Here is an 11,684-nt window from a genome sequence, read left to right as displayed (position 1 = left end):
GCAGAATAAAATATTAGAACCTAGATACTTTCCTTAAAATTATGCATATTTGCATTTAAATTTATGTGATTCAGTTCACTACAGTCTATTTACTTTCTTATTTCTCTACTCAAGCTTTCAACGTTCAAAACAAAAGCGACTTTGTTTTAAGATGAATGTTTTCAAAATATCACTTATTAAAAAAAACAGCTCTTAAAATGCATGTAGATTGTAGAGTCTTAAACATAACAAAGTTAAACAAAAAAAATCCATAGATGTTTGAAAACATTAAAAATATTATTAGTACAAAAGAAAAACATATTGTTTTAAATTACTAGAGCTTGACTTTATAAAATAAAACAATCGAAAATTCCTTATTTCAAGAATTCTGCCAATCTTGGTGTGCACAGTACACACTTGTGAACTAGAGGTTTATAGTATAACTACCAGAAGCAGACTTTTATAATAAAATCGTCACACAGTTTCTAGATCTAGATCACTAGATTTTAAATCAAAACAAACAAAACACCCTAATTTTTTTTTGCGATTTAGGGTGCACATATTTTAATTGGGGACGGGTAAATATGCTAAAGAAATTTTTGCACGAGGGGTCACTTTTTCAAGAGGAAATTTTTGCACGAGTGTAATAGTATAAAATAAAACAAAACAAACCATAAAAAAATAATATAAACTAAATCAGAAATTAATAAAAAACAAAACAGAAGAAAAAATAAGTTACCAACCGAAAGTAAGGGCAAGGGGTAACAGTGATAGTAAAATCAAAAAAACTAATAAATTATTATTTATGTTTATTGAACGACAAAAAATATGCTCAAAAAGTTTGATCCAAGACCTGGTGTACAAAAAAACAATAAGTTATCGAGTCGTACACCAGAACAGTTTGATTTTATGTCCATGTAGTTATTAATGAAATAAAAAACTTGAAAAAATAAATAAAATGTAAATTAACATAAAAAAAAACAAAAGGAAAAAATACTGAACGAGGGTAAGGTTAGGGGTAATATTAATTATAAAAACAATAAAATAAAAATTAAAAATTAATAAAAAATTAAATTTATTAAAATTAAACCCGTGCAAAAGTGCCTTCGTGCAAAAGTGACCCTTGATGCAAAAGTTTCTCTTCGTGCATATCTGACACCTACCCATTTTGATAAGCCTGAAGACCACTGGTCTAAATTTTTAGTAATAAAAAGGTTATAGAAGTTTTACGATGAATGTAAAGTTACAATACCAAGTTCATAATACTAACTTTATGACTTAATTCATTCACAATTTTTTTTTTGTTTAAAAAAAACAAAATTTTAATACTTGAGTAATTTCTGAGGTTGAAATTCTTCACGAACAATTTACTTTGAAATAAAGTAAGTCACCATCAAAAAAAAAGTTAGTTGTCTTTAATACAAATAAATAATATTAAAAAACGCAAATGTGATATTACTGTTTAAACCTGTATTGAAAAAAAAACTTCTTTTAATGTTTAGCTTTTCTTGCTAAATGGGTATGATATGATACATTATTAGTTTCTTAGCTTGTTTAGCGGTATAGATAGATCAAAGAGTTCTGAAAAAACTAAAACTTTACTTTTATTATCTGTTAAAAAAGAAGTTAGTTATTAAGATTATTTAAAGGTTAAAAGATTGATAAAAAAAAGGTAAATTTTATTGATATTCAACTAACATCACTGTTTTTAGGAAACGGGTGGAATATTTACGAAAAAAATTTAGTACGAAGGATTAAATATACACAAAATGACAATTTTGCACAAAGAGTCACTTTTGCATGAAGACATTTTTGCACGGAGGGTCATTTTTGCACAAGAGTTATAATAAATAAATATATATATATAAAGTTTACAAAAAAACAAAAAAATAAATTAATAAGAAACAAAAAGAAGTAAAATAAATAACTAATAAAAGTTTTAAGAAAAAATAAACTTAACAAATTAAAAAAAAAAAATACCGACCGGCGGTAAGGGATAGGGGTAACAGTGATAGTAGAAATTAAAAATAAAGAGTTGTTAGTAAAAAATACTAATAAAACAAAACAAGAAAACAACAAAGTAAATAAAAATAAATCAATAATGATAAAAAAGAAAGAAAAAAATTATCAACCGAGAATAAGGGTAAGAGGTAACAGTGATAGTAGAATTGAAATATATAAAAAGTAAAATTAATAAAAAGAATAAAGTCAAAATCTTTTAAACCCGCGCAAGAGTGTCTTCGTGTAAAAATGTTATTTTGTGTAAAAATGTGACCCATTGCGCTAAATTGTCTTTGTGCATATTTGACAGCTGCCCGTTTTTTTACAACCTTAGTTAAAAATGCTTGTTTAAGTAATTTAAATTTGTTTAAAAACTTCGGCCTATAGTTTGACTATTTTAAAAACATAATAAACTTCTAAAAAATTAACTTTTTTGAATACTTGTTAATGACTTTTGTATCTAATTTTTAATGTTTTTTACGCATAAACAAATGTTTTTAAAACTACAAGTTTTTTTTTCAAATAAGTTGAGCAACAGTTAAAAAAAAATTGTATATTGTCATAATATTATTATTATAGAGATTATTTAAAGGTATTAATTTTGTTTTAAAAACTGCATGTAGTTAGAATGAATTAAAAATAAGCATTTCAGATCTTTTTTTCTACTTAAGCAAATATAATTCTAACAATTGTATTGATGAATAAAATATTAAGACTGATACTAATAACTAACTAAGTACTAGATTTTGTTTTGTATTTAACAATGATTATATTCATATATTGAGCTACAAAACTTTTTTTTTATTTTAGTTAATTACCTAAAGTTTTTACTTCGCTAAGCTTATAAATGTGACAGAATTCGTAGATTCTCATTTGAATACTAAATACAAAAATAATGAAAAACTGAAATTGAAAACTTAGCTGGCCAATAAACTTAAAAATGTTACTGAAAACTAGTATTTATTTTATTTATTTTGAATAAGCAGACATTTTTTTACGTAAAAATAGTTAAAAATTTAATCGTTTCTTTTTTACAAACTACGTGCGTTTTTTATCATTTTTTATTTTTTAATTTGCAAATACTGATAGTTTAAAATGAAACGAATCATTTTTTTAATGCTAAGCATAGTTACAAATGTTACAGTTTATTTTTAATTTAAAACAGATTTGTAGCTCAGTTTAAATTTGTAAACATATATTTGTTTACTACAATTTTTTTCAATTAAAATTAATAAACTATGGAAAAAATTGTTTGAAAAAGTTTAAAGTGAAAAACATTTAGTATAGTTTTATAATTTATTAAACGACATAAAATCGACGCTAAAAATATTTGGCTCTAAGACCTGGTGCACAAAGAACCTTTCGGTAATCGAGTCGCACACCACGGATACCTTTTAACGTCTTGTCCAGGACTAAGGATTATATATTGACCTTTTATTATAGAACTCAATACATACTTTATGTGTCTACAATGTCAGATAACCTTGGCTATTTAATTATAAATCTACTTATTAGTTTTTTATAAATTTTTTGCTTCTATTATGTTTATTTTTTATTATAATTTTTTGTTGGGAAATAATTTAAACTATAAATATTAGAAAAATTTTATTTTTATCTTATTTAATAGTTCTAAATACTTGTTTTTTTTTTTTGAAAATAAAGACAAGTTTAAAATGGTTTAAATTCTACTTTTAGACAGATTTTGTTTACTAGTTAAATGTTATTTATTTAGTTATTTTTTTCAAACATGCCAAGTTATTAAGTAATTTAATATCTGCTACTGCTGATAAAACCTATAACTGGAAAGTATTTTAACTTGTTTTTGTTCTCGTTTCTTTTATAGAACTGAATGAACATTTTTTATGTCTCTATTATTGCTTTTTTTCGCTGTATGTTATATTTTAATTTATAGATATTAGTTTATAGTTGTAAAATTTTAAGTTTGAAAAAAAATTGTTGAGAATTTTATTTTTAGATATTTATTTTACTTGAGTACAAAGTTTTCAACTGTTACAGTCTATAATTTACCTGTTTTTAGGTAAAACAGTTTTACTCATGTAATTTAGTAAAAAAATAGTATATCAATTGTCTCATTTACTTTATTTTTTTTTGTATTTTTTTTACAAATATTTACTATGATTGTTTAGTTCTTTATAGTTTATGTGTTTACTGTTGAAATTTTTTTTAGCTCACTTTACTTTTGATTTAAGCATGTGGTGTATGGATGATTGAGAGGTCTTTTTTTGCACCAGGTCCTTAGCCCAATTTTTTTTTACATTTTCGTTTTTTATTTTGTTTGCATTCAATAAACTTATTACAAATTTGTCGCTTATTATTTAACTGAAATTATATATTAAACGTACTGATTCTATGTGGTTAAATTTAACAGTCGATGTACTTCAGCTTACGACTTTTACAAATTTAACATTAATTCATATTAATTAAATCAATATCTAAATATGATGAAGTATTTTTTTTTCTAATTTAACAACAACTTGTGCTTTATATTGTTAAGATGTTAGCAACTTTATAACAAAACTCCTTAAATTAGTTTAGCTAAAACTAGCAATTGTTCAAATAATGAAATAGATTTTTCATTTGTTGTGAATCTTTTCATGTAAGACAAAATTTATTTTCTATTGAAGTTTTACTTTAGCTTTCTTTGAACGAGTTGTTAAAGAAGATGACAAATAAAACTATTTATTTTAACAAAAAACTTAGTTATATAACAAGTATTGTTCACCTAAACAAGCACCTCTAACAAAAAACTTCCTATAGTACAGCTAGTAGTATAGGAAATCAAATAAATATGTAGCTTAATACATTTTAAGAAAAAAATACTACAACAACTAAAACAATGTTGTTTTTGTTGTACTTTTAAATGTCTGGTAAAACTACTCATATAAATATCTTAAGCGAATTTAAATTACCAGTTTTTTCAAATGTATTTGATCATTTTTTGCGTTAAGTATTTAATGTATACATACAAATGTTATTGTTCATTTTAAAGAATTGTACAAATGTAAGAAATGCTAAAATAATATAAGCATTGAGTCTTCACAAACTCAGAGTATATTTTTGAATATTCAGAGTATTAGGAACTAATTTTTATAACTAATTTAATTGTTATAACTTCAGTATTACACTTAACCATAAAGAAAAACACATACTATAGGTCTTAAGAAAATTTAATCAATGAAACTACGACAGTAAAATTAATTACTGGTTGACGATTAAATAGGGAACCTTGTATAGAAAACAAAATTCAAGACTAGAAAACTAATTACTATATTTCTTATAAGTATAAAATAATATTTTAACTTAACTTAATAAGGTTAACGACGGCTTTAGTGTGTAGATATATTAAAGATTAATTTTTATAATTTTAGTATTTTTTACTATATCTAAAATTTTTAAGGAATGATTAATCACATTAAACTTAGTAATTTACTTTTCAAACTTTATACTTTTGCGAGTCGCTTATACTTTTTTGTTTTTGGTAATTCTAAAATTAATCTGTGCTTCTAAGGAATATAAAATAATACATAATATATTGTTTATGTTACAGTATTAACTGTTAAACTTCAAATAAAATAAACATACATCTTGAATGATTAATAACTTAGTAAGACTTCGTAAAGTTTTCTTATATTATACAGATGGAAAAAGAAATAATGTAAAAAAAAATATTTATTTATTTTATTTAGAAATAAAATTTTTACGTACTTGAAAAATAGCTTTGTAAACCAAAACCATAAAACTATTAAGTGGCAAACTTTAAATAAATTGTTTTTATTTGTTTTATAAATCTTAAAAACCAAATAATTAAAGTATTTATATACACAAAGTAATAGCTAGTAGTTTACTACATAATGAAAATACTTTATTACAAAAAAAAAGTTTAAAAGAAATAAATTGAACTATGTGAAAAAATTAGTTTAAAACTATTTTTGAATATTTAGTTTAAATAAACAAATTTTGAAAATTTGAAATTTTTATAAGTATAAAAAGCACATAAACAATATATTTAGAGTAAACATAAATTTCCAACTACTCCTGGAGAAATAAAACACTAGTTCTTTATGTTCTCGCATTTTCGTAGTTTGCTGTAAACCATTCACAAGTTTCTCTGATGGCTGTTTAGTTGTTATTTGAAGGTTATGTTTAAGATTCAAACAACTATTCAGTTTAAAAAGTTATAAAGCTCCTGATAAATTTATATACCTTATACTTTTAAAGTTACTAGTTCTAAATAAACGCTTCTAAATTTAAAACATCTTCTGAATAATTTTTTCCATAAAATGCAAATTCTTACCTTTGTCAATGGGTGTGAATTTAAACTCTGGGAGATATTTTCGAAGTTTTGCATTACTTGCTGTTTTTTTGTACTGACCATCAGATCGCGTTAGATCGTACTGTAAAAGTATCTTTTTAGAACCCAAAAATTAAATTTTATAAAGTAATTAAATAAATTGAAAAGACGTCGTAATTAATATTACATAACATATTTTAGTACATACTTACAATAGTGAAAAATGTTTAAAGTACGATTACATTTTGCGTGTTTAAATAAACTATTAAAAAAAGTAAATATCTCGAAAGAAGCATGATTAAGTTTTATTGTTTTGTAAACTAAAACTTTGTAGTTTTTCAATAAAAACAACAGTTTGGTAGGGTTAAGTTTGATAATGGTAAAAAATCGCTTTACAAATGAATTTCAAAATAAATTGAAGTTTTGAACTTCAATAATAATAACTTGTTGTTTCATAAAAAGCTTACAAAAAAATGCAGTAATATATGTATATTTTTTGAATTGATTAGAGTTGGAAATTTTTTTAGAAACTAGTAAATTTAATCTTATTATAATTTACATGTATAAAACGCAAAATCTGTTTCTAATTACATTTAAAAAAGTGAGAGGTAAAGCTTAAAAGTAGAATAAACTTAATTTGTATCAAATAAGTTTAAATAAATATTTATCACTACTATTCTAAACATAGTTTTAAACTTGGTTACTAAATATGATTCAGGAACTTTAACAACAAGTGTGAAATTGTTACGTAATATTATTATTATATAACTAAAATAATTATATTTTAAATAAAATATTTATAAATTAAACTGAATTTTAATGTAGTATAACTCAGCCATATTTTAATAAATTGTACAAAAAAATATTGTTACTATAAATATTAAAATGTATATCTAGTACTAAAGTGTTTTGCTTAAAAGTGTATTTACATTACAGTTTTATCGTCTTTGAACATATAACCAAACTATACTACCGATTCCTTATATATTAGCATATAGTTTTATAAGTAGTGTTTTATCATTTTCGAGCTAGCAAAACTAAAACTAACAAACCTCAAAACCTCCTTCGAAATCAAAGCCTTTAGCAACAAGCTCGGCAGCCTCCTTGATTGATATTTCATCTTCTTCTCCAACAGACAAAATTATTGGCTCTGTTTCTTCGTAGGAGCGGAGAACCCAGATAAAAAGTCTTCCTAAGTCCTAGTAAAAAAAGTTAAGGACTTACTGTTAAATTTATCAACTTCAAAACACTTAATTGACCTGCTTAAATTGTACAAAATTTCATACTAATAAGCTAGGTTTAAGGTTTTGCACTAAACAGTAGATATTACTGTAGTAAAAGATGACACTTAAATTCTAATACAAAATTCAATTTAAATAAATGTTTAAATGTTTCACTTACAATAAATTTAAAAAGTTTTAGTAAACAAAGGCTACGTTGTTGTACATTTTTAAAACAAAATAATAATTTAATTTATTTTATACCTAGAAAATCAACTAGAACCTTTTACGAAAAAGTTTCCTAAAACTTACTTTAGAATAAATAAATTGTCTTCTTGCTTTTCCAGTTCCCCAAACCGTCAAAGGTGTATTGTTCTCTGCCATGAAGAAACTTTTATTAAAAGTTGTAAAACTTAAAGTGAAAAATTTTTAGCTTTATTTAATGTTTCAATCCTTTTTATATAAAAATTTCAATAAATTATTGGAAGATTATTACAATTTTAGTCATTTCAAAAAAAAAAATAGCTTAAGTAGTACTTTTCATAAAACTAACTTTTGCACATGTAAACTTTGTGCACCAATCCGGGAAGGACGTGTCCTTCTTCCAAGTTGAAGTTGTCGGCTGGTCCAAACACGTTGGTGGGCACAACAGCGGTGAACTTGGTTCCGTAGTGCTGGTTGAAGCCCTTGTTCAAAACGTCGATCATTCTCTTTGCGTAGGAGTATCCGTAGTTAGAAGTGTGAGGGGCTCCGTTGTGAATCTTTTGTATAAACAAACTTTTAAAGATTTTTTAAAGTGGATTAGGAAATCTATGTCCAAAAAAAAAAGTTTCAGTTAAGTAAACAATAATGTATAAATTAGATTATAATTGTTCAAGTAGTAAAGTTTTAGCTTTTTATTTACTTGTATCTAGTAACACATATCAGAGGTTTATTTTTAATGGTAAACTCTGCTTTTTAACAAAGTAAATGTATAGTTAATAAAATATAAAAAGTAAACTAAGATATTTTTCGTTTGTTAAAAAAGCTGTTAGAAAACTAGATTAAATATATGTTCAAACACTAAAAATAAAGTTTTCAAGGTATCAAAATCTACAACTGTGAATAGCATATTACATTCCTATAAAAAATTGTAAACTAATTCTAAATTTATTATTATTATATTTTGTTTTGTGAACCTTACCATTTTTTCATCGATAGGATATGTAGTTTTGTCTGGAAATATGCAGGTTGACAAGCAAGACACAACTTTTTGAACACCCATCTCTTGAGCAACAGACAAGACATTATCATTGATCGCCATATTGATTCTCTGTTTAATTTTACACAAGTATAGTTTAAACCACAAAATAACAAGATCTTTTAGTTTGAAACTTTTGAGTTTTTTGTTTTTTTAATTAAAATAATAAATAAAAGTATATTGAAACATTTTAGAAAATAGCTAAATAAAACAAAACCTTTATTGCTAATTTTTAAACAATTTGATATCAGTTTATGTTTATATAGTTTTTGAACAGATTTAAAACTTTATATGCTACAAAATTATTTAAAGGTTTAATAATAAAAATATATATATATATATGTTAGTTACACAAAAAAGCTTTTAATTTTATCCCCTTTTTATAAAAACAATTAATAAACTAGATGTTTTTTGTTTTTAGATCAATAACACAAATTGATTTTAAAAACTAGCGCTGTAAATTTTCAATAAATGCTCTGTAAAATGTAAGCACTGTAACTTACAAAGAAGTGCAAGTTTCCCCTCATGTTTCCATAAAGACCTCCAACTTTTGCCGCCAAATGAATTACATGAGTTGGCTTGATCTTTTCGAAAGCTGCTTTCGTAGCCTCACGGTTTCTGTTTTAAAGTATTTTATATAGCAATTAAGATAATTATATTTTAAAACTTTTGAAAAAAAATTATTTGTAGTGTATAGCAATAAAGTTAAGCCTTTAAATAAACTTCAGTGTTTTAAACTTGCCTACTAAAATGTATTGAACTCAACAAAATCAAAAAATAATTTTTGCTTGTTACGTTTTATATTTTCTAGTAATAAAATATCTATATATAACAATATAGTATTTATGTCATTAGTAGGAAAAAAAATTAAGACGTTTTTAAGTAAAACCAAGTAACTTAAAATTAGTATAGTAAGTAAAAAAGTTAATGTAAAAAACAATGTATATTTACAAAACTGGTATTCATTTTGAGCTGTTTTTATGTAAATATAAACGTATACTAGATCTATGATAAATTGTAATAGTATTACATGTATTAGTTTATAAATAAAATAAATTTTATTTTATAGATTAGCTTGTAACATTTGATCATTACTTAGGTCTACTGGATTATTTGATAGCTAAAACCAAGTTTAAAAAAGAAGTTTTTTCTAGTGACTATAAAAAAGTTATTCAACTTGAAAATTTTAGCAAAAAATATTTGCCGATACAGTCAACTCTAATAAAGGTTTATTCAATTATTTTTTTGTGTTTACTAATATATTTCTTATAATATTTGTTAAAATCAAACTCTTTTTGGTTTTCCTAACATACTTCTGCAATATGTATCTTTTTGTTTTATTTTTTAGTGACTAGTTGTTGAAAGTTTAGTTATAAAATATCTTGATTTTATAAAATAAACAAACAATAGCATACTTTGAAAGAAATGTTTTTTTTTTGTATTTAAATTGTAAACGTGTTAAGTAAAGTAATAAATAAAGTATTAGAATTCTTCAAAACATTCGTTTCTTTAGATGCTACAAAAAAACTCACGTTAAGTCCGCATCTTTAGAAGACAAATAAAAATATTCTTCATCTTTCCTCGGGTCCATTTCAACAGCAGCCCTGATTCCATGACCCACGAGTCCGGAACCCCCTGTCACGAGAATGCGTTTCACTCCGTCAACCATGTTTGAACGTTTATCAAGCAGTAGTAAGTTGCTAATGGTGAAGCACGAAGTTTATGTAGAAGTTTTATGTAGAAGAACGTGGCACGAGAAGAACCGGTTTTTCGTAAAAACTTAATTTCGCCTGAGGGAAAATTAAGCGGAGATAATAAGGAAAAAAGCTTGTTAAGTTATGTTTGATTTAAATTTTTAAGTTACATAAACTTAAACACTCAGGCATTGCTAAACTTTAATCGATACATCAACGTTTTTGATTAATATTTCGAAAATAGAACAACCTATTGGTATGTATTACTAGTTTTTCGACTTTCTAAAAAAGCTTTAATTACTTATTGTTTTATGATAGGTGTGATAAAAACTAGTTACAACTAAACGATTGTCCTTTAGAAAAAAATAATCGTTTAGCGTGCTTAAAACGCAATGTAAAAACTTTTGAAAAATTATATGTCGAAAACTATTAAAAATTTATCTAATTTTACGTAGAATAATTATAACTTGCTAAACAGACTGATCTTTTATCTTTAAACAATTTAGGTATATGTTGTTTTTAAATAACATTTTTAAATTACTTAAAATTTGTTTTAAAAGATGTTTTATAAAATAGACATAGCATTTAAAAGTATACTGAATAAAATATATTGTAGTATAATGAACTACATCTAAATATTATAAAATTTTATAAAAAACTTTGTTTATAACTTTGATAACTTAATTTAACTTTTAAATTAGCTGCATTTTTCTGTAATACTTTTGAGTAACTATTTATTGAAAATATACATATAAATAACGGCTAGCTTTTGTTTACTTTTTACAACAGACTTCGAACTGTGTTTAATGTACCCTAAAAGTAGTCGAATATTTTATACAGGTATTTATTTGTTTTTGTATGAAACTTAATCTTATTTTGTTAACATTCTGTAATATATTGGTTAAAATGTTCAAATGGATTACTTTTAAATTTTTGTGAATATATACTTAGCCTTAGAGTCACTTTTCATCAAAAATTATAATTAATCTTTAAACAATGACTGTTTTTGTTCTAATAAAAAAAAAATTATAAAAAATTTGTACCAAAAAGTAAGTAGATTTTCTTGTTAGACTACTACAAACTATTAGTTTTAATAACCTTTAGTACTTATATTTATTTGATAAAACAAATCATATGAATAAAGAAGTAAATTTTAAGTTATCAAGTTCTTTGTATAGCTAAATAGAATTATTTTATTTACATGTTACATTTGTTTAAATTGTATACTTTATGCTCTT

General features: G+C 23.9%; 1 protein-coding gene across 1 annotated transcript; it reads right to left on the bottom strand.

The window, feature by feature from the left end:
- Nucleotides 1-5,803: 5,803 nt before the first annotated feature.
- LOC145842792 (GDP-L-fucose synthase-like) lies at nucleotides 5,804-10,481 on the bottom strand. The gene is made up of 8 exons (XM_082950274.1): nucleotides 10,285-10,481; nucleotides 9,256-9,370; nucleotides 8,696-8,824; nucleotides 8,066-8,273; nucleotides 7,825-7,889; nucleotides 7,345-7,491; nucleotides 6,296-6,395; nucleotides 5,804-6,116 (listed from the first exon to the last, which is right to left on the bottom strand). Exons 1-8 carry the CDS (start codon nucleotides 10,419-10,421, stop codon nucleotides 6,061-6,063), a joined length of 957 nt encoding a protein of 318 aa, XP_082806400.1. The 5' UTR covers nucleotides 10,422-10,481; the 3' UTR covers nucleotides 5,804-6,060.
- Between the last annotated feature and the right edge of the window lie 1,203 nt (nucleotides 10,482-11,684).

The sequence above is a fragment of the Thalia democratica genome, chromosome 8, assembly GCF_965202585.1.
Source record: "Thalia democratica chromosome 8, ktThaDemo2.hap1.1, whole genome shotgun sequence".
NCBI classification, from domain to species: Eukaryota; Metazoa; Chordata; class Thaliacea; order Salpida; family Salpidae; genus Thalia; species Thalia democratica.
This window is presented reverse-complemented; position numbering and strand designations above follow the sequence as displayed.